The 24961-nt window shown below is 39.8% G+C and overlaps 1 protein-coding gene across 2 annotated transcripts in view; it reads right to left on the minus strand.

Annotated features, from left to right (window-relative positions):
* GSK3B (glycogen synthase kinase 3 beta) overlaps nt 1-24961 on the minus strand; it is a 152098-nt gene that overhangs the window by 19146 nt on the left and 107991 nt on the right. For both annotated transcript variants that reach the window (XM_065852550.2, XM_065852539.2), the window contains exons 7-8: nt 19504-19601; nt 8163-8258 (exon numbers count right to left, since the gene is read on the minus strand). In XM_065852550.2, the coding sequence (XP_065708622.1) occupies nt 8163-8258; nt 19504-19601 (194 nt within the window). The remainder of the gene's footprint in view (nt 1-8162; nt 8259-19503; nt 19602-24961) is intronic.

Raw genomic sequence — 24961 nt, forward strand, 5'->3', positions numbered from 1 at the left:
CTTTGTGCACTAGCAGGGCGGTCACACTTTATCTTACTAATTTGAAATAGTTCCTACCAGTGTAGTGGAGTTCATGCCCCCCCTCCCTTTTTTTTTGTACACATGGAAAGATGAAAGAAAAAGGATGGAAAGCACAGGATTCTATTTCACTTCACTCACATCAGCATTCAGCTCTCAAATAAAACCACATGGGGCAAGAGCTAAGTATGGTTTTAACAGAATGGTTGCTCTGACTTTCAGGTCATTGACATTCTTCAAACAGACTTTCCATGCAAAACACGGAGCTCCATCGTCTTGGTCTAATTAAGCCCCAACGCCAAAGCTTCACAGTGTTACACCAAGGTGCTCTTCTAGTCAATGTGTATTAAAAGACATGACTTCATGCCATCAACCACTGTGCGTTTTGCATGCAGACTATGAATACCGCTCGCATGCTGTGCTGCCCTAGAGAGCAGAGGCTTATGAAAATGACATCTGTTGCTAACGCGTCAAGTTTGTGACACCACGGTTAAAAATTTCCTCACCAGCTTCAGAGACTCATATGCTTTGCCAAGAACCACCCACACCACCGACTCAGGCTGACAGTCTATGCACATCCCCTTTCGGTTTGTAAGCACATTTTTGATGGCACATGAACATTAGGTAAGAGAAAAAGCTCCTCCCTTCAACCAAAAACTTGTACTGTTTACAAGCAATCAAAATCCTCAGATGTAGGACATGATCCTAAAATCAACATTTTAAAAATGCATTTGCATAACATGATTACCATGACTTCATGACGTGAAGCGATATTTTGGTCAGGCGAGTTTAATCCAAAAAGCCTTATGATAAAACATGACACATTCATAAACACAAAAGGAGAGAGCGATGGTTGCACTGAGATCCAGCAGACACAAGGAAACCCAAAGCTTCGGCTGAAGCTCTGCCCTTGGGATCGGGCATGTTCCACGGGCCTGAGGCTTTCAGAATAGGATTTCTGAAATACACCATTTGGCTATTTTGAAGTGCATAGAACTTGTGATACAAATAGAGGTTAGAAAGTTCACCAAAGAGGCACTGGTGTTGGAAGTTTCTTTAAAATATATATAAGCAACCCCTAACTTCCTTCTCTGATTAAATCCCCCTACATTTTTTTTTTTTCTAAATAGTGGCTCAGAAATAGCAAACCGCTTATTAGTCAAAAATGCCTGTCAGGTAGCACTTCCACAGAGGGTGTAAAATGAAATAAAGACAGAAGGGTTAAGTGGCTTACAAATGAGCCAACACAGAACTGGGAACAGGACCAGGAACTTGTCTCCAAAGCTACTTCTTGTTGAGACCACACACTTGTTACTGGGCTCCTTCCATTGAGGACCTGGCAGGGACAGAACGAGCAAGCGTTTGTTACCCAGTGCATGTGCTCTGCTTCTACAAGCTCTAAAGGACAGCAATGAAGTTAAGTGAAGCAAAACAGCTCCCCTTCTTCTCAGAGAGAACCCTCAAAAATCCAGCTCTGGAAGTGCTCTCAGCCTCGATGGGACAGCCGCTATGAACAGTCTGGACAGATGCGTTGCAATGGGACAGCTAAACAGATGGTACATTACCGGGGACATGTTAAACTCAGCATTTGATTTCCGTAGTTGCACTGATGCAAATTGTGTCTTTACATTAGTGCTCACTCAGTTATTGTTAAACAACTCTTCTTTACTGCATACAAATTGGTCAGAGGCAGGGTGATTTACCACCCAACAAACCTGCCTTCTTTTCTCATGCTTTAGATGGGGGTAAGAGATTTACACTATCAAAAATGATTGCTCCTACAAAAGGAGCTGGGAAACATGAATTTGTCAGAAAAACCTGTCTTGTTTTGTTTTTCTTTTCAGTCAGTCTCCAGCAGAGCTGTTTTCACTCTTTGCTTGGAAAGTCATTACACACACCAAGTGAAAACCAGAACTGTACTCTTCAGAAAGAGGTCAGGGTATGGTTTCACAACGGGCACAAATCACCTCCTGTTCACTCTGGAAAAGACAGTCCTGCTCTCCTCCTGGCCATACAGGTCTGCCCTGCTTCTTGTCCCAGCACTTCAGTTGGGGCTGAGTGGTCAGCCAGGTAAGAAAGGTAATCCAAATCCTGAACATTTGTGTTATCAAAGAGGTTTTTGCTATTATAGAAACATCAATGCAGAAGGGAAGCAGCAAGAATATGCAAGTGGGAGGTGGAGAACTGACCCTGTGCTGCATGACAAACTTATGCCAGTTATGAAACTGCACCCAAATAAACAATCTCACCCCCACTGCACCTTTGTAGCTCTAAGACAGATCAGACCACAACCTCAGAAGGAAGAGTTTGCATTTTCAGCTTTAAATCAAGTCCAGCTTGAATTAAAGTCAAATTTAAATTCAAATTTAATTCAAGTCCAGTGATTTCAGCCTTTAAGCAAGTCCATTTACAAGATTTCTGACAAAAGAATTTTTTGCCTTCTTTCGTCATCAGTTCTAATTAGAAGTGACAAAACAAGCTGTCTATTTATCTGCTTTACTGTTTGGTATTCTTCCTCAGATCTACAGCATGAGCAGTTACTTTGGAAGCATTACAAGCAAAACAATCTGCTTAAAAAACAGACAAGAACCAGCAGAGCAGAAGTAGGACAGGATGAAGACATGAGACTGATTCTGGAGGATGGAAAAACATGCTCATGTGTCCCCAGTCCCAGAGTATGGGGGAGACAATAGGACTGCCTGCTACGAGCATGGAAAAATTCAACTTTCAAGGTAAAGTAATTAGTAGAGTAAAACTTATACAAAGAATAAACACACAGAGAAGATACTCAGACTAAAATATTAGCCAAATATTTTTAAAATATTAGCAGAAATCATTTGATAGTATAGGCAGAAATATGGATCCTAAAGTTAATATCCGAAGGTACTCTATAATACAACCAACTGTGGTTCTGCTCAAATTCAGCTGCAGCCAGGAGTAGCCACCTGCTTTGGAAAAGCACCAGAAGGGATGAGCTAGAGCCTGAAGTTTCATCTTAGACACCATTTTCTTCTGCTATAATAATTTGGCTTGAAGACACAGACGGAAGAGTGCTCTCAACAGTATAAAGAATGGAAAAAAAAAAAAAAAAAAAGGGTTTACAAAGTTGGGAGGGACTCTGCTGCAACTTTATTGCAATGGCAAAGTGCTGCAGGAAGAAGTCCTCATGTATTCATCCACAAGAGTGCACTGCAGAAGGGCAGAGAAGCTGAAAACCAATCCAGACATGACATTTTTTCTCTCTCTTCCACTGTTAAACCAATGACCCCTGTCTTTTTTTTCCCCTCTCAACACTGACTTGGAAATTATGATTCAGACACAAGCTAGCTACAGATCTGGGGATGGTGAGTGAAGCTATTCTTCTGAGCACACTCAAACTTATCTCACCAACTGCATATTTAAAAAGTGCTTGCACCTTTGAACAATCTTGCAAGCATCTTCAGAAGAGGAGAAACAAAGTACAGCACACTGAAGAGATGCACTGTCCATTTTAAAGAACTACCTGCAGTGGAAATTGCTTCCATGTCATTACAATGGAGACTAGGCAAAGGTTATGGTATGATTAAAGAAAACAGGTTATACTGATATAACCTTATATGTTTTTTTGCTATCACAAACCATGGGCACATGTGCAGCTTAGTAGGTAAGTCAGTTCATTATAATGCCATTACTGGCAAACATGTGGAAGTATCCTTGGGTGGGTAAAAAAATCCTAACGAGTCATCTCTCCAATGCGGACAAGGCCTAACCTACATAATTCTATTACATTTACATCTTACTCAAGTGAGATTCTTTACTAGCTGGGTGCAAGGGGGAAGGCAAGACATCACAGACAGACATTTTTTGTGTTTCTGGAAATAATCACAGCACTTTGTTTTTTATAACCCAAGGGATTTGAGACCTGAAGATAGCCATTTGAGTAATGCTAGGATAAAAGGCAGCTGTAGTGTGGCCATGTAAGCAATGCTTATCTAATACAAGTTTATAAAGCATGTTTAGACCTTTTTTTAGCCACCCCACTGTCCCAACCCCCATCTAAAAAGGGCCAAGAGCTTCAGAGAAAGCTCAGCACCTAAGCTGGGCTTTAACAGCCCTGTGGTGTACAATCGTGCACTTGATCTCAGATCTCCTTTTGGCTTTCCAGTCACACAGTTATAAAGCACAGATGAACCTTACTTGGAAGAAGAGAAAAAAAGAAGAGAAAAAAGTATAAAGATTAGTAGCCGACATCAGACTGCACTTCCAAAAATAAAGGAGTTGAAGGACTTGCAGTGTCTGAAAAACACAGAAGCCACGTTCTGAACCAGTAAAAACAGTAGCAAAGTCTCTAAAAGGCTTTTATTCGATGAAATGGTAGTCGGAAAAAATTGACAGGTTTTCTAATGCAACATAAACCTGAAGACATTTTTGTTTATCAGTCTGTCAAAAGATATTCCCACCCCTACAAAAGCCTGCTTCTCTTACAACTTAATGCTCCTTACTCACAGACCAAGGCAGACAAGTAATGTTCTATACAAGGTGAAAACAAAGGAAGGTCTGGATGAAAAGAACAACTATGTTACTAAATTAAACACTCTAGTATTCTGAATAGGACCTCTCAGAAGAACCAAAATGTCCCAGATTCCTCCTTTTGGGGGTAGAGTTATAGGGGTAGGGTGCCAGAGGGGAAGAAGAGAGAAGTCCTGTTTCAGAAGAACTGTTTGAAAGATTCCTGGGAAGTTCAGATTCTCTTTTCTTTTGCTAGCCAGGGACACACTGAACTCCTATCATCACCTGCATCACCAGTATAAAAACACACATATATGCCTGGGCAACACAGAACTACACTGGAGAGGAGAACGGCCTTTGTGTGCTTTATCATGAGAGATTTCAGCTCCAAAATTACAAAAGTACTTCAATCTCAAATTGTCAACTGATTGAAAAAGCAGTCTGAGAGCAGTTTGCACTGTAAACTCATGTAATTGCTTCAGCATAGAAAGATCTTTTAGAGTGTTAGCTTGACTTCTCTCCTACTATATGAGGAAAGACCCCTGTTAATTTGCAAGCTGCTTCTTCATACTACTACATCACATTGAATATCAATACTGTATTTGGATGGTACCAAGCCATTTCTACTGAAAACTCTTAAGATGCACCTATAAACGTAGACTTCAAATTTCCATAAAATTGGTGTTCATAATTCCAATATAAGCCTGAATCTGAATAAATCTGAGAAACAACATTCCTTCATGGACTCATCCTTATTCACTCAAACAATTTATTTGGTTCTTTAAAAAAACCCAGACCTATCTCATTCTGCTACAGCACCAGACACCATTTTTCTTCCCCAAGCAGGTAACAGCAAATGCAGCAGATCATACCACCACTGTGATACTGAGTACGAAAATAATTGATCTATGCCTGCCAGAAATGCATAGAGATCAGACCAGAACCAGGTACACCCAATCAAATTCTGGACCACAGAATTACAGATGCAAACTACAGGTACCACAACTTCCAAAGAGAATTCTTAATTGCCATCTACAGGGACTTTTGCAGACCAGGAAAGTTCCCTGAAAACAACAGCGAACCATAGACCTTACTGAATACAACCAGTTTCAGACTGCACAGACAAAGCTAAACACTTAGGCAGTACCTAAACATGCACCTTCTCTGGGCATCTCCGTTGCATGAAATTAACTCCAAGTAGGACCTACAAACCCCTCAACTTTGAAAAGTATCCCGAAACAACAAGGAGAGTGCCCTTGCGTCACAGAGCTTATAGAAGGGAGTGACTATACTCTCAGCAATTATCTCTCAGACATGCTGAAAACTAGCTGCCTGGGGGCTCTTCCACACAAAAAAACCCCTAACTTCTTTCTGCTGAGTGCTCTGGTCATAAGTAGTCCACAAAAATAACAACCTTCCAACTACTGTGATCGTCAGTAATTCTTTAGCCTAAATGGCATAGGTTTGTGCTTTCGAGGCTGAAACCTGAAGTTCAAGTCCTGCTGGCACTTTAGTTACTCTTTCACTTCTTCAGTCATTTCTTTTCTGTTCATTAGAAACTCAGAGTTCAGAAGTGCTTTTTCTCCCACGCTTTTCAGCTCTCAGATACAGAAGCTCCAAGAGGCCTCACATGCCCACTGACATGACATCAGATGTTGTAACAATACAGCCTGGTAAGGGAGAGCAATTCTACATAATACACTTACATCTTTCAAGCTCAACATGCTCAGAATGTTCAAAGGAAAGGATACTTAGAAGTAATATATTGAGAGTATAAGCATCATTAACAACACCGTGCTTGATAATCTGTTTTGTTAATTTAGCACTTGTAAAATAAGAAAAGTACAGATCTCATAAATAAAGTCTCATGTATCCCAATTGTAATAAACTGGCTTAAATGCTATTCTATACCTAGCCAATGTCAGGAGGAGTTGTGTGCAGAATGTGAAGCTATGTTGCAAGCACAACTCTCCAAAACTAATTGTATCCTAACAGAGAAAGCAGATTTGATTTTCTGGCAAGCTCCTCTCAATTTTTTATTAATTGACTTGATTTCACCTGTAATCCTTTAGAACAACTGAAAAACATTCATATTAATAGACTGAAGTTTCAGTTTTTTCTTGAAGCTTTGCCAAAAGATCACTGTTGTGGTCCAACAGACCATCAAGTGCATACAGATGATTCTTAAGACTACTCAGGCAGCAGACCAGTTGTATTACTAGCTTAGATGCCTACTCTGTGCACTGAAATACAACTCTGTACTCATACTCCATTGTGTATTAATTCAACCCTCCCTAATCCAAACACCTTCACTACAGGAATTCAGATGCAACCTTAGTATTCAATGGTAGAAGGCTTTTGGATTTATTCTTCCTGCTTTTTGCTGTGATGCAATTTGAAACTGAAGAGATCAACTCCTAGGGATTTCACTTGCCCTCTTATTTTTTCTCCTCTTAACATAAGGTAATAAAAAGCCTCACTGAATTTACTGAACTCTCATACTATTATAAATGATTAAGCCAACCCACAAAAATAAACTTGGATACAGAAATGCAACCCAGGGATTATTGGGGAAAAGGAAAATTCAAGTGGCACATAACTCAGAGAATCTATCACAAAAATAGTGACTGGCAGTACCTGGCCTGGCATGTACCTATAGATTATATGGTCTGCTACCACAAGACCCTCAATGAACTCTAGCTTGTTTACACAGAATTTCTAGCAGCACAAAGCATTTGGTCTAAAAGAGTCTAACCTGGACATGTGTGTGGCTAGCAATGTGACCCTTTGACACATACACACTACTTTCTCAGCAAAAGGAAACCTGAGCCTTTAAGATATGATGAGAATATACTGCTACTCTGTCAGCCATTTCTCAAGCAGCAAAAAGAAAACATTAGCTACCTAGGTTTCAACTGCTTAAGACTCGATATTTAACTTTTTCTACACCCAAGAGGCTAATTAAATGATAGTTACCCTGTCTCAAGTCAAATATCCATCATTCCTCCACATGTGGAAGACAGCTTAATTGTGTGGCAATTTTTTGGTTTAGTGCTAGCAGTTTCCTCTTCCGTCATGGAGGTTATATAATATTGTCTGTATGTACTGCAGTAGTGCCTCCTTGTGAAAGCTAGATAACAAGAAATTCTAAGAAATAACTTTAAAAAAAAAAAAACACAACAACTCTCAACAGCACACCTATTGGAATACAAATATCACAATATCTATGAGAGAACCAATTAAGAAAGTAACTGTCAGCCTTTGTTGTTACGTTACATAATAGCATTACAAATGTGTCACCGGTGTAAGGAGAACACTTTCTTTTTTGTAGGTGACTTGTGTGCACAACAATTTATTCTGTGACATGATTTAGATTTATTGCAATCTACAGTAAACACATGCACCATGGTAAAAAAAAAAAAACAAACAGCCAACCAAACAAAACACCTGCAGGCAACCTCAGAAAAACCCAGACCAATAGATATTACAGTGCGTTGCTTTAATACCTTCTCCTTATCTACATCAAAAGTTACCAGGTCCTCAGCTTAAAAGCACCCAGTTCGGACTGAAAGCCACCAAGCCACCAAACAAACTGAACTCACTGAATTTCTACTTTCAGCCCACAAGTCTTTATTATTCAGTTCATATAGACTCACCTTAGTCCATGGATGTGCCTTAATCTGAGGGAATTTGAATTCAGTATAGTTTGGATTCATTTCTCTAATTTGCTCCCTTGTAGGCGTTCCCAGAACCTGGAGAGAGGAAAAAAAATGCAAACTGTTTAGATATGCTTCATATTCACATGGTAACGAAGAGCGCAGTATAACTTATCACACACTGAGAGAACTGAAGTGGAATCGATCCATGTAACTAGTGAGTTAATGTAGCCTTGAGAACAAAACAACAAAACTTACGCAGAATTGTTTAACTTGGAAGGCACCTCCCTCTCCTGGGAGCTTCTGATCCACACCCCCACCCCCCCCCCGCCCGCCCCCGGCTCAAGCAGGGTCAGCTGGAAGAGGTTGCCAAAGACCATGTCCAGATACGTTTTTAGCATCTCTGCAGAAGGAGACTTCACAAGCTGTCTAGGCAACCTGCTCCAGTCTTTGACCATCCTCACAGTAAAAAAAAAGTGCTTTCTTGCATTCAAATGAGTTTTCCTGTGTTTTATACTTCATGCCCTGCCTCTTGTCCAGTCAGTGAGCACCACTGAGAAGTGCCTGGCTGTTGCTTCTTCATTCCCTCCCATCAGGTGTTCATACATATTGATGAGAGCCCCGTGAGCCTCCTCTGCTCCAGGCTAAACAGTCCCAACTCCTGTAACCTCTCCTCATATGACAGATGCTCCAGTCCCTTAATCATCTTTGTTGCCCTGGCTCCAACTTCCACAGTCTCTTACTGGCAATTCGGTTCATGCTCCAAGCCCAGTGTCAAAAATCTAATTATCTCCTACAGTTTTCCACAAAATTCAAGCATCTTTCTCAAACTTAGTAATATTTCTATGGGGAAGAGAGTTTGCTCTAATTAGACTGTTATAAAAGAGTACTGCTGAACACATCCAGGGATTGCAGCTCATTGCATAAGGCTGATGAAGCATCAGACCAGTAGCACAGACTACATTTTATAAGCCATCAACAGCAGCCCTCTGCAGAGCTTAAAAGATCAGCCAGTTACTGCTGAAGGGAGTCGGACTGGTTCCCCCTCCCCGCTCCCCACAAGCAGTGTGGGTTCTGGTGGTGGTGGTTCCTCACCCCAATATTTCTGCATGAAAGATAAACTGGATTTAAACCTAACCTGGAATAATCTAAAATGCAAAAGTAAACCAGAGGTGATGTGTAAATTTCTATTTCTCATTTCTAGAATCCGCACGATGTTATTTATACATGCAAATCAGTAGTTTTATGAGAAATAACATATAATTGCCCATCTCTTTGTAGGGATCCATAAATTTTTAAAGGATTCCAGAAATCCCTTCAGGGAATAAGCCAGACAATAGGGCATTAGTGTTTTCTGTTCAGTTAGCACTAATTGTAACAGAGCCATTGCCTTCTGCCTATAAAGAAAACCTGCAAAGCAGGTTCAAAGCATCCTGTTGTTTTCTCTTTGCACCCAGTTGCTGAGCATCGTTTTGTTCTGCAGAGAAGTGGAGAGAGCAGGAGTCGCTCCTCTACACTGGGCTCAGGTTCACCTTCCTACGTGAAACCTGTAGCCATGCTACTCTCGTCCTGTGATAAATCTCTTCTCCATACAGATTACCATCTCATCTCATGAGACTGCACCGTCAGCATCAGGAAATAATATAAACCAGGGGTGTCAAACTCATTTTCACTGTATTTATACAGTCCTAAAATTACATTCGGATCTTTGAAGGCAACCGCCAGGATGATGTGGCCCCCAGTGAAAATGAGTTCGACAGCCCTGATCTAAACCCATCATGTTAGCACTCTACCTTACGGCTTGATTAAGAAACATCTGGTCACATATTCCGGTATCAGTGAACATTTTCATTCTGAAGTGGAAATTACACAAATGTGCCCTAAAGAGTCAGGTAAAGAGCTAGAAAAGCAAGAGTCACTGTTTAATTTGTGCAACAGACAAGCTATCATCAGGTATTATGAAAGGAGCTTGGTTATCTCTTTATTATTTAAAATATGAGCTATACAACACAAACTAATACCTACCCACAAAGCAATCTTAAAGAAACAGCAGCAGCAATAAACCCTGCAACTTGTTCCGACAATTGCTTCTTGGATAACAGATTTAAGTGACAAGTTGTACAAACCGAATAATCACACAACTACCTTCTCATTGCTAACCAGGATTTAAATGCCACTTACTCTAAAAGCCAGTAACCTTCAGAGCTGATAGAAGATTTTTCCATGCATGTCTGAAAACACAGTTTTTGCTTAGATGGTAGAAAAGAGGGTGTTTGCAGGCTTGCATACATTTTTCCCAACTTTCAAAGGAAAGAAGAGTGGAGAGGCAAGCGGACGCTTTCCCCGCTGGTTTTCTGTCTGGCTCCCCCAGCTGCCAGCCTGCCAGGACAGCACTGCTCTCAAAGCTCTGATGACCACCACTTTCAAAGCTTTCCAGCTCTAAAAGATGAGAGGATTTCACATCTGCAAATATTATTTTTATCACAATTCGGGATAAAAGTCATTCTCAAAGCCTTGGAAGTTTTTGTATTAGTTGCGTTAGCTTCCTGAAAGATTACAGATAGCCTTTAGAAAAGGTGGGATGGCAATACAAGTGAAGTTTTCAGGCCTCCCTAGTATAAACAGGTCTTATTTAAAAGCACATTTACCTTCTTTCCCCTTCTCTCTCTCAAAAAAAATACTTTAATAGCCTTACTTAGAAGAGGCAAAGACTAGATTTTTTTACATAGCCAAAATTCAGGAAACTGGCTCAGTTGCCAAGGCTGCTCTGCACAGGAGCCTACACAGTGCAAGTATCTGTCCTTAAAGAACGCCTTTAGCATCAGAGAGAATTCAGATTAGGTAGGCAATGGCAATTTCATGGACAGCAGACCCATGGGTAATGTCTATCCACATGTCTCACTAAAAACACAGCTGTAACTCCCAATGATGGGAGGGAGCAGCTCCTAAGCTCAAGCACAGCCATTTAAGCAAAGAGCACCTAAGGTCTCAGGAACATTTAGAAAAGAAGGTACTGAAGAGGGATCATGCCAGCTGAAACAAGGTATCGCCTGACCTTCCAGTTACATTGCAGCCTTTGACACACAAAATAACTGTACAAAAAGAAAGATGACTTATATTAGCCAGTGTATTTGCTTTGTTCCCTCCGGACTGTAAAACCAGACTGTGCTTTCCATTTGTACTAAAGGCAGACTGGGGGGGGGAGGGGAAAGAAAAAAGGGAAGGCAAATAGATAGGAAGAATAGAAGAATGGAAGTTTTAAAGACTGTGTCAAATTCAAATCATAACTCAGAAGTAAAATGTGGGATGAATAAAGTGATAAGCCATAAAATTGTAGCTAGCAGCATCTGCCCCATCTTGGAAGAGGTCCTGAAGCAATTAATGGTCATCTCCTCTCCCTACCCCCCTAACACACCAGCGCTGCTTGCTACGTGATTTTTAAATTGTACCTCTCTGATTTACACTTAGTTTTCAGTGTATTAGGAATACATTCAAGTAACCTTGGTGAATAACAGCAATCATTTAAGCTATTGCAAAAATTGGGCAAACCTCCTCTTTTAAAAAAGTCATGTGACTGCTCCTTCCTTTTGAAATGCAAAGAGGCAGTATAAATTATTTTGCACATTTTTGGCAGAATTATTCCATGGACAGCTGCTCTTGCTATAACAACTGTGAAAATACTATGGAGCAGATGTTCCTTGGAGAGAGGTTTCACAGAATGGATGAGGTTGGAAGGGACCTCTGGAGGTCAGCTGGTCCACCCCTCCCAGCACAAGCAGTGCCGGTGAAGCCAGCTGCCCAAAACCATGTCCAGATGGCTTCTGAACGTCTCAAGGATGAAGACTGCACAACCACTCTGGACAACATCTTCCAGTGTTTGAACACTCTCACAGTAAAAATTGTTTTCTTGCATTCAGACTGAATTTCACATATTTTGGGTTTATGCCCATTGCCTCTTGCCCTGTCACGGGACACCAAAGGAAAGAGCCTGGTTCCCTCTTCTTTGCACCCTCCCTTCAGATACTTCTATATGTTGATAATGTCTTCCCTGATTTGGCAAAGGTCAGAAAACTTCTAAGAAACACAGGGTCCAATATTGAATTATTAAGGTCTATGCAGATCAGTATGTACTTCTCTACTTCTTGGAGACTGTCTTATTAAAAGCAATATTGTCAAGGAAAGAATTTATTTTTTTTTTTTAATTGGGCACTTTAAAAAGAAAGTGTGAACCAAAACAAAGTAAGTACTAGAATAACAGAAAAAATTTAATCCATCAGACAACTCTATCTGGAATGAAGACTAAACTTTTGAATGAATGAAGAGGGTCTGCGTGAGACTACAAGGGTTCTTCCTGCAAGTGCAGACAACAGGTCAACTAGTCTTGCTCCTGACCTCAACTGTCATCGTCACCTCTTAAATAAAAATAAAAAGAAATATTATCTACTAAGATTAATTGAAGAATGCACTTGCTGAGAAGACAGATATCACTTATTCTCTCAGGACAAAAATTGAATACAACAGGTTTTACAAGTATTTTCTGGAAGTTCTGCCTTGACATTAAGCTCCCCAAACAACCTCTATTCCAGAATGAGGTTTGTGAAAGTAGGGTAATAGTATGTATCTCAACCAATTAAAGAAAAGCTCCCAGTAGTATCACCCTTAACAAACATGAAGAGGAAATTTCTGAACCTGGAATACATCCTACATTTGATTACAAACAGCATAAAGATCATCATTTTATGTTTTGCAATTTAATTTTCATAGGAGAAAAAGATGGATGATATTCAGCTCCAAAGTACACCTCAGTTACACCCAATACTGAAGAGAGCTGCTGTCCACACCTGGATTCACAGTGCAGAACTGTGTAGAGTTGTTAACGACTGAATCCACACTGCTGCAACACCATGGGTAGAGGAAACTACAAGGGTCTCAACAAGCCTCAGGGGAAGAAAGGTTCTTTCTGACAACCGTCTTCACTGCTAAACCTTTGCCAAAAATCTAAGAATCAGTTAAAAGTGTAGGGACACTGAGGGTTCAGAAGCTCTTGCTGGTGGTGACTGAACTAGATAGGGAGAAGCTGGATATTTATATCAGAAACTTCTACAAAGCCATGGTTACAGTTGTATAGTGCCTTCCTTGGGAAAACCATCCATGTTTACAAAGAAATGTGCTCCAGAAAGTCTGGTGCGTATGGCTTACCAGATAGCATAATTAATACTTCTGCAAACATGGCTGCACCTCTTCAGAAAGCTGTGAGAGATATGCCAAATAGCTATTTAAAAAAATTCACTGGGCTGACGTTTCAAGCAGTAAGAACAGGTCAGCTTTGAAATAATACTTCAAGAGGTCTGTGGTAGAAAACAAAGTTTATCCATTTTATATACACTTTCTTACAGAAACACTCTCTCCTCAAACAAAATGAAAGTCAACTAAACATAGAGATTTCTTCTATTCACAAACAGGAAAGTAGCTATACACCAGGAACAGGAAGAAACCCATTGTCACCACTGACACGAATATAATTGCTCATCAATGTTTTTACACTGCCTGCAAGTGACAAATTACATGAGACATGGGAACAGACAGGTTGTGATGTGGGGGGCTCATCAGGGAAAACAAATGCCAGGAAACTTCCCTTAGGGGTGAGGAGAGAGTACCCATGTGAAAGCCTATGTCAGATGCAGGCAGGTCCTCAGTACAGGACCACATCCAACAAAATGAAACACACTCTCCTACTGTTTATTCTCCTGGAAGAGATGGCTCCTCTCTCCCCATTAAGCACTGCAACTGAATTTATTTTATTTCAGAACCTGAGCCCAAAATAGCACCTTGACATTTGAGCATGAGCCATGTATTATAATTGCAGTCTATACTTAGCATTCAGCTCAGTAAAACTGTCAGAGATGAAAAAGTTACACACGGATAGGATTCCTGATACTATTGAGCCTGGCTTTTAATACATTCTTTTCCCCCTTACCTCATTCCTAACCCAGAGAACTATGGGAAGAAGATTTTATTATTTCTCCTAAATTACCATGAAATGCCAGTTTTGGTGCAAGAAATAATCACACAGACCAGTAAAAACTAAAAAACCCCAAACAAACACAAAAGCGCCCCCACAACCCTTTGAAGTTTTCACAAGTCATTTGACGCATCTTGTACTCTACATTGCAGCATGTGGAAAAAAAGGAAAAGACAATGCAAGGCAGATTGGCAGATGCTGTCCTCCCCACATCCCAGGGTTGCTGAGACAATTATTGCTGCTTCGTTCTTCTGACAGACATTGATATTTTTTTTTCTTCCATTTTTGAGGTGAGTAGGGCGAATGTACTAAATCAAACCTTTCAGAAGATCATTATCTTAGAAACAAAACCATTAATGCTTCCGACATCCCCTTTTTGCAAGGGCAATAGAGAGTAACCACTGTCTGCAGGAATGGTGGTTGAACATATTTTAGTTCGGGGTTGATATCCCAGCCAGTTTTCTCTTCATGGTTTTCAGTGTGCTGTAGAGCTGGGGGGAGAGGGGGGCGGGCAGGAATGCCTAAAACCTCTCAAGCTTTCACAGGGGCCATGACAGTCCTGGAGAGAATGCTGCTGCACCGCAAGGTTGGAGATTTATGAAGTCTGCCTTGACTGTATCTCAAAAAAAAAAAATACCTCTTCTGGTCTAAGAGCTCCTCCTTTTGAGCTGTATTCAGTGGTATCCCACTTGCACAGTGGCTTTTAAATAAGGAAGCGGCAACTGTAACCCTCTTGGGCTGCTGGCATGAGGGCTTTCTCCCTTCCATGGGGGATGGACTGTAGGACTGCTCTGAGGTGCAGCGTTTTCCTGTACCTAATTTCTTCATTTGAACACTGATGAAACCCAGTCACTGTGCATGCTTCAGAAACTGAGCGTATTTCTGAAGATGTCACTCAAAAGCCAGAAGGAGCATGAATTTTAATGAATATATCAGGTTACTCACTTAAGATATTCCTAGTGATGGGGTAACCTAACATTTGGAATAGCTCACAAGAGCCAAAAATAAGGAGGAAGAGTCACCATCCAAGATCAAACCTAGGAAAAATCACAGCACATGATTTCTGTACTGTAATAGTGTAAGTATTCAAGAAGAATGTGCTTGGGTTATTTCTTCAGATGGAGCTCCAAGACAGTATTTTCCCATATTGAATATAATTTTGTCAGGGATAAGTGGTCAAAGATCTTTCTTTCCCAGGCAGATTGAGAATATCTGGAAACACTGTTTTTAAAGAAACAGGAACAAGAGAAAGAGAAGCTAAAAAGAAGAGGAGTGTCTTTTGATTCACATGAACATGATACTGTGGTTCTATAAGGGCATGGTTTTTCAGAGCAGTTTGCAAATAGGCAGTAGGCCTGGAGAAACTCCAGGTGCAACTGGATGGAGAAGATCTTGCCAGATTGCTTGAAACAAAACTACTTGAAGACTGCTCAAACTGAATAACAATCTGGTGAAAGCCAGAAATGCTTCTGGTGCAGCAAGGGACTGAGGATGTTGGGCATGCAGCCTGCAGGAAGGACAAGCTGTGCCGACTGACTTATCACAGAAATTCCATCTTTATGAACACAGCTGCTGAGGGTATGTCATCAAGAACTGCATGAGAAGGGAGGACTAGTTTAATGTGATGAAGTTTTGAAGTCATTCTCCAGCCTAATGCAAAAACTTCATACCCAGGTGTAGCATCCAATTCCTGTGTCATGAAATGAACTCTGAAAAAAATCAAAGCTGAGTAAACAACTGAAGAGACAACTGAAAAATTTATCTTGGCTCAAAACATGCTACAAGACTGACTGTGACTCAGTCATCCTGAATTGATAGGAACCAGTAGAAAAGTTTCTAAGCTGACCTCTCTTGCAGTGGAATGAAGTAGATTTTAGGGTTGAAAGATGTATTTCCAAATGTGTGCATAAATATGTTTTTACTATAGCTCTTTTATAGCATTTAAAATACTCAATTTTCTCTGCTCCTATGCTTCAGACAACACAGTTCCAAGAATGCTATCTGAAAAGTATGACTCCAAGACAGTCAAACAGGTCCCAACCTGCAACCTTCTACAAAGTTCATCACTGTTCTACAAGTGGCAGATCCCACAGCTCTGCTTCTCCTACAGCCAGCTAGCATTAAAATAAGTCTGTCTTACAATGAAAGCTTTAAATAGTAGTATTCTATGGCTGCAAATGGAAGAGGTGGACACCATCTGTTAATTTTTTTCTTTTTTTTTTTTTTTTTTAAATGAATCCCATTGTAAATGAATCTTATACAACCTAATGTTTTACATGTTGTGCCCACGACTTAACAGTTCTAGCAGTTTTTATCCTGCAGAATTGCTTATGTCTTCAACTATATTGAGGCTGCAGAAACCCAAGCTCACTCAAACACAGGTTGCAGTTTCTACACTAACCTTTTAAATCTAAGTCGAATTTAAGCACCATGCTGGGAGTGGAGAATAGCAGAAGTTTCATGACTTACTTGCAGATTCAAAAAACAAATCTGCTTAACTTGATTATATGACGCCACTTTTATTGGATACATAGTAGATGTGACAGATCCACGCCAACAGCTGACAATGGAAAATTAAGCACCTTTCTACTTTTTCCTCATCCTCAAAAGGTGAGGAAAAATTACTTGAAATTTGAGGTAAAAGTGCTGTTCTCTCCCTACTCCCACTATGAGAAACACATGTTCGTGGGTATGGCATTACAAGGGAAGCACCTCATTGCCCAGTTCATGCACAGTTTCGTAGACAATTTCTCATGGTTGTTGATATTGAATGCAATATTCTCAATTATAACCCTCTCTGTATTCTCACCTTAGCCTCCTGACAGAGTTTTCTGAATAGTTTATACAGAACTTCACAAGATTTGTTAGACAAGGGCAATGAAAAACAGTCCACTTCCGCAGTTTGCACTCATTTTCTCTTCCAGCATTGCCTATGCTACCTCAGTAACAAATTTACAGGCAGAAAAAAAAACTTCATGGCATCCACCCATTCAGGCTTGCATTTTCCATCATATTCCCTTAATGACTGAGTAAACCTCCTTTTTCGTGACTATTAATGCAATATCTACAGCATTTGTTCTCTCAGACTTTCCTAAAACATACTGTCCAGTACTGTAACTTTTTAATTGAAGAGACCAGGCATACTGTAAAATGGAGTTATCCCTATGTTTGTTTCACTTAATTTCTACACATAGGGGTCTAGGTATCTAACAGAGATGAGGAAACCCCAACATACATAGGTGTGGATGATCATTCAGTATCTCCTTTCTACGTTCAAAAAGAGATTGAGAAATTTGTTTCTGCAGATGTGAAAATCATCATCTCAAGCTATAATTTACTGAAGTTTGAGCCTTCACACCAGATACTCCTTCAGCTGTGGTGACAGATAACATTAGTTTTCCAGTATTATGTATTCAGCTACGAATTGGTCAATAAAAATTATCAAGTTATCACACCACTCATGGTAAGGTCATTTAAAGAAACCACAGATGATACCTAGGCTATCAACAGTTTTATTAAAGTACTCCTCTGCTTCAATATAACTTAAGTGTAAACAAAGCAGAATCATCACAATTGAAGCACATACGTGCCATAAAATCATTAGTTCACAGATGACATAAGCAGATTTATTTATAAAAAACTCATTAGATGTAGTTTCTCAGGATTGCAGACATTAATCAAGAAAAAACCAGCACTTTTTGAAAATGTTCAAAGCCAAACACCACAGGTTATTGCACAAACTCTTGAGGAACTCTGGCCACCTGAAGCGTTCACAGGGACCATTTCACATCTCACAAAAGCAGCAGAGCAGAAAGCAGTACACTGCTCCAACACACTTCTCAAAAGGAAAGAACTGTCACTTGTGCCATCATGAGCCCTACTCTGACAGCAACTCTGGTTTTCCCACTAGCATTTCCTATGTAAACTGACCCAACTTAGGTATGCTGAGCTTGAAATAACACTGAGTAGACAGGTAAAAATAAGAAATTAAGAAAGTCATAGAAACAGGTGCAAGGCATGGAGCCTTCAGAGGAAAGTTGTTGGCTGGAGGATTTTCCGTAGGACAGAAATCCACTGTAACAGAAACTAGGTTTACATGGTCAAAGGCTGGATGAGACATGGAGAGAGCCTAGAAAGGTCAGAGCACACTGAGCCTCACCAGCCCATCTCCTCCATGCAGGAGGATACTTGGCATCGGTTGGTGTCACACACTCTTAGGACAGGGACAAAGACACCAGTAGCTCTTCTACTGAAAAACACAGATGGACATAGGACATTCTACTCTTCCAACCACACATTTTGGCTTTGAGGGGGTTTACACATGCATGCCACACAAATATATATGCACTGAGGTGGCAGTTAAGTGGTAAAACTGATTTCCAAGAGGAAATCTCCTTGTGGTGATGAAATCAATAAAGCTGAACAGCACGTGCACACATCTTATCCTCTGTAATACTCCCATCTTATTATGTACATAGTATAGATTCAGAGGAAAAATATACTGCTCTTTCTAGAAATATTTCTTCCTCCTTCATCACATAAGTTGAAGGAAGCAGAGGAGACTACAGTGCTGGAAAATCAGACACCAGTCTTTTAAGCTATGAATTATTCTTCCATGCCTCTAATTTGAGAATCACAGAATATTCACAGCTTACCAAATGAAGTCAGTCAACATTTATATATCACTTATGTCCAAACACATCTTATGTATTCTGAAATATTAGGTCTTTTTCACTTGAAAAACAAGACTCTTCAGGTGGAAGGTACCTTTGCCCTACATTTCCCGATTCTCCATCTGCAAAAAAGAGTGCCCTTTCTCACCTTTCACCTCAAAGAGCGAGAAGGAAGGAAAAAGAAAAGAAGGCTACATATGTGAAGAATCTGGCATAAGGAAATTTAATAACACTGTTTTCAAAGCCAAGTCCTAATTGCATTCAACAAAGGAAAAAGAGCCAGATTCTTAAAGACTGAAAATCACACATTAATAAATATTGGCTTAGTATGTAAGCACTATTTCCAAGCACACTGAAAATGCAGTCCTTTAAGAGGGAAAGACATATATAATTAAAAGATGATATATCATTATGCATACTGCAAGAGGGCCAATAGAGATGATCAAGTTCTCAAAAAACCCTGAGAAGTGTTTTCAAACACAGTTTACATGCAACACGCTATACAATGGTGACAGAATATACATGTTGACAAGTTTATATATATGTTGACAAGTTTATATATATATTGACAAGTTTATAACAATGCATATTTTCATGCTGATTCCCAAGGAACAGTGCAGTGAAAACAACACTTAGAATTCCATACCTTGATTATTTCCACCAACTGATCCACACCACTGTCACCTGGAAAGATTGGTTGTCCTAGTAACAGTTCAGCCAATACACAGCCTGCTGACCACACATCTAAACAGGGGAAAGTGGAAGACAGGGAAAGGTATCAGTAAAAGGTACACATTAGGCCATTTATACAAAACATAGCAATTTAGAACTACTTTATTCTTTTTCATGTCTAAGAGCTAAAAAAATAAAACATATTCTTTTAAATTTTAATCTAGAAAAACACAGTCATCTTGCATAAAGCAATGGTGGACAGACGATCTTAGAAGTCAGACGATGAGAATAGAACTGGAAAATAATGTCAAATACCATAATATATTGACATCAAAACTTAAACATGTAGGGAAAAGACATGAGAACACTTTCCACCTGAAACTTAAGAATTCCCCAAAACCCTGTGTTGTTTTAAAACGACATGGATCATGAACTATACACAGGTATCATCCACCACAACAGCTGATGTTTTTACTGTTTCTGAATGTTGAACAGACTAAATTTTTCATCCATGTATTGAAAGCATATATTCACTAGCAGATGAAACATTGTTGCAAAAGTATTACTTGTAACCTGCTGTACATGATGGTTAAGGTAGCTGGGCAACAGCCTCTCCAACTCAGTCACATCAAGACCTAATCTTTATCCCAATTCCATTTGCAAACCTGGCTGGACAACAGAACTGCAAGTCATAGATCAGGTCAACAGCATCCATTAGTTGGTTAGCATCAACTAATTTTCAGACAGGTACCAAAAGCCACAAGTAGTCACTAGCAGCTACTCCTCTACATGAAGAAAATTTTCCTAATCTATTACAGGTATATCTTCTACATATAAATAAGACACTTAAACATTTTAAAGCTGCTGTTGTAATATTTAAGTGTACTGCAGAGTAGTTAATTCAAATGAAAAATCTAATGAAGCAAATGCACTAAACACTGTATAGCAGATGTCTGTAGAGAATCTACTGTAACTACACACCAAATACTGAAGTTTAAGCTGTTCAACACCATAAAAGTATTGCACCTAGATGCAGACATAACTGCTTCTTCAAAAAACAGATTGACTAAAAGGTTTTCTAGGAAGTCATAATTTGTTCAATTTATATCTGAAATCTGACACACACACACACACACACAAAATCTAACTGCAAACAAGCAATCAGTAAGGGAAGATTTGTAAAGCCTACAATACTGTAATGCCCCAAAAGGGAAAAGAACAAAACCAGTCCCCCTCTGCCCATCTTTCTTTGAAGTCTCACCTGCTGTTACGAGCTAACCTTCCCCAGCCAAAGAACAGTTGCATCACCACAATCCAAAACCCAGCAAATTTACCTCGTGAGGCCTGTTCCAATCCAAGATAACCCATGCTGTGACACAGATCCTTATTCCTCTAGTGTATTTAAACTATGCCATTGGGAAGCTGGATACACGCAGTGTCAGTTATGGCTAAAGGTCTGTGTAAGGAAAATGTCTCTGACAGTTCTCTAAACAGTCTATTATCACTTTGTCACAACCACTAGAGACTGATGCAAAAAACAACCAAACAAACATACATTGCAGAATTCAAGATTGATAACAAAATAATCTGCACATTAGAACATCCTTCCCCCATTTCTAAGTTAAAAAGAAGAGCTATGCAAAAATAGCTTCTCCTCTTCTCAAGAAAGATGTGGTTCAATCATAACATATGGTAGGCAAAAAGCACTGCTCATTATTGCAGCTTTCTAAATCATTCACCTCTAAGTCAAATGGATGTAATCTACATAATGCCTTAGTACAAACTACATCTGGTTTTATCCTGAAAAGCAACTACTTCCAATACAAACAGCAACCAGAGATAATCTGAAGTTTGAGCCTCAAATTGCAACAACCAAGCATACCAGATTATGCTTTGGATCATATTTAATAAAAGCTGACATAGCCACCAACGTGTAAAGAACGTTCAATTGCACCCAACTTCTAAACAACATCTTTCTCTGATAGCTCCTGTTGTTGGACTAACACACAACAAAATCATAATGCAAAGAATCACTGTTTATGTCATCCTATGCATACTGTGTTTACAGGAAATTACATAACAGTTCAACAGATAGCATGGATTTCTTCAGAAGTATTGAAGAAACAGATTAACTGTACTAAGCAGTCAAGAGTACTGTAACTTGAGAATATTTAAAGGCACCTTAAAGGGTTTTTGAAAAAGCTAAGTCCTTTACACTGAGTATACAAAACATGTGGTACCTCAAAGCTATAATCATTATTTACAACTTTAATCCTTATTTTATGCTGAAAAAGAAACAATATATGAAAAGGAAAAATACTTGGCAGAACACAGATAAATCCAAAGCTGACACGGGAGTAAATCAGCATTCACAGCTCGCTTCCTTTTAAGTATTTTGCCACTATGCCAGCATAATTTTTTTCTGAATTAGACTGTGGCTTTTAAAAACCTATTTTAAATAACCTCCTCGTCTGGCTGGTCCATGAACTTGGCTTTGTGCTGTCCTATCCTTTCCCAGGCTCCCCAAATGTCTTTGCACTCCACCAGCCAATTTCAGACAAATCTGAAAGGCATAAGTTTCAAACCCATTACAGAAGTTTTGTAGTAGCACTGGGGAGAGCACGCATCAGTGTTGCTGCTGTGGAGAGTGGGGCTCAGTCCCTGCAGAACACGCCGGGCTTGCCCCCAGCCTGCCAAACTGCAGCTGCAAACACGTCAAAGGATGTGCAGGTCCTTGCTTAAGCAAGAAGGTCAAGCAGAAAAAACAGAAGGTACATGAGAAAGCTGAGTGCATCACAGGAGGGAGAGAGGAGAAAAAGATGTAAGTCATGAGGAAATAGCTGGGGAAGTCTGAGGAATACTTGATGCGTTTGTGATTGTAATCCATCAAGCACAGAACAAATACATTGGAAACATGTGAGGTTGCTCTTCATTCAGCAAAATCTTCCAAATGGGGTGATTTAATGCCTTGTTACAAGTCTACTTAATTTTCCTTGGTTTTCTTTGCTAACAGTTTAAACACACTGAAATAAGCTACAGGCATTCCAAAAAAACCCAACTATTTTTCAGGAGTGCAATTTCACTGACTTCCAAATTAGGGTTTGTGCAATGTTTCTTGGGCAAGCAAGTGAACAGACCCTGGAAGCATCCTCAAGGAAAGCCAGAGAGCAGAGGCTAACTTAAGCAGCTCCAGGTAGGGACGGCAACAGAACACAATTTACACAGGTTTTTATACAGCACTGATGAGCAGTGTACAATAAGGAAGAAACTGGGAAATTTCAGGTCTGCTGAAACTTGATGAAATTTATGCTATTGACTTTAACAGACTAAAATTTGGCTCCAGGATAGCTCGCCTTCCCCCCCGGGCTGCGAATTTGGGTGGTAACACCTTCTCAAGCCTGAAGTAAAAAATATACTAAATTCTATATTTAAAGACATGTTACTTAAGAGAAGTGGTAAGGTAGTCAGTTTTTGATAACTCAAGACCCTTTTCTGCCTTAGCACAGTCATGGCTAACAATTATAGGTTAATAACCTTTCAGAGCAAACTTGTGGTGTAACTACTTGCTCCCACAGGAGGAGAAGCATTTTCTGAACTACTTGTTTTTAATATGTGGAATTTAATTAAGGCAAAATATGACATGATAGACTCGATAGATCCTGTGGGTCTCTTCCAACCGAAATGATTCGGTGATTCTATGCTTTAAACTAGTTAATATATAAGAGAGAACCTTTTAAGAAAACAAGTCAACAAATCATCCTTATGCTAAACTACTTGGGATAATGTGAAATTTTAGGAGAAAATACTGAAAGCTATCAATTTTATATAGAAGAAAGTAGGCAAAGCTACCTTTTTCAGACCTTCAGTGAAATGTAGACTAACCAACATGGGCAGTAAATGCAACTACTGTCCAAAAGCAACCTTCAAATAAGCTTATTTCAGATAGCTTTCACACACTGTAACAGTAGCTAATGTCGGTATCTTTTGTAGACTGAAGAACACTTAGACAAATACCATTATCACACCAACTACCTGCACTGATTTAACCACACACAAATTCATATAGCCTCTTAGACTACAAAAATTCTCTTCAGTTTCTGTTGCTTTATTGATCTTAACAGTTGTTAGGTGGGCATTAAATTGTCTAATAATATCTGTATAATTCCCTTGCTGTTGAACACCATTCCAGCATTAGAAAAGGTAAGGAAATTTCTCTTCAGGAAGAGGCATCTGGCAAGACTAACTGAAAAATACACTCCTTAACTTTAATTCTACAAAGTGGACAAAGGTAAATTCCAGCTGTGTGTAACAGAATACCCCGTCCACAAATTTCATTTATGTGATCTCAAACTCTGTCTTTCTAAGCTGAGAAGCTGGCCCTCCTCTCCACCACAAAAGCACCATACATTGGATTACACTATTACACTCCAGCTCCATTAACTTGTTACCTAGAGAACATGAAGAGGAGAGAAAAAACCAACCAACCAAAGAGCCTACTCTCATCCATTTAGTACATATTAAGAAATTTCCTTTATCTGACACTTTACGGGGCACATTTACCTATCCACTTTTTTTTTTTTCATCTATTCATCTCCACTTCACTATCCCTTGATCTTGATAGACTTCCTTCATTTTGGAGGCAACTCAAAGTTGCTGCTCTGGAAACACTGAAAATAAACCAGCAGGGAGGAAATCAGGAGTCAGAAAAGCAGCTCTAGGAAATCATAAAATCAGCAGCTTCTAGTTGCCAAATGCCAGAACCTGAACTGCTTTTCATTGCTGCTTGTTTGGAACAATTTTTGGGATGTCAGACCGAGAGCAAAATTCTGGATTACAGGCATGTGTGCTACATTGGTGGAAGTTTTCCACATCAAGCCACCACAGATCCACACATTATGGAGACAGAATGAGGCTGAAACCTGAAAACACTTGGAAAGCCATGCTTGATCCAGTATTTGGAACAAAAGCTAAATGCAAGTATCTGTATTCTTCTGTAATGAAGAGGTGAAACTACAATAACAGGTGATAGACAACCTCAGTAAATTAATGCACATGCTTATTTTCAGCATTAGAAGTTGCCATCTGAGACACAGAGGCAAATACTTTTAACTGCTTGGGAACAGGTTTGGGACACATCTTGTGGTGGCTCTTCCTCAAGAAACTCTGCAACAGCCCGACTACACATGCCTCCAGAGGTGCTTCTGCTCCAAACTCCTGAGGTGAAATACTCTCTCCCTCCGTCTTAGTGTTTGCTAGGAAAGTGAATGAATAACTTCATGATACTTATTTTTGGACACCCAAAAGGAAGCCAGCAATACAGCCATGCAGATCAATCTTTCCCTGCCAGTGGCTATAAATGTTCCCCCTGGAACGCTCTCAACTCCCACCAGTGCAATGGCTGAGAAAACGTGCTGAGACCAGCAGATCCTTGT

This window comes from Patagioenas fasciata, chromosome 1 (assembly GCF_037038585.1).
Source record: "Patagioenas fasciata isolate bPatFas1 chromosome 1, bPatFas1.hap1, whole genome shotgun sequence".
Lineage (NCBI taxonomy): Eukaryota > Metazoa > Chordata > Aves > Columbiformes > Columbidae > Patagioenas > Patagioenas fasciata.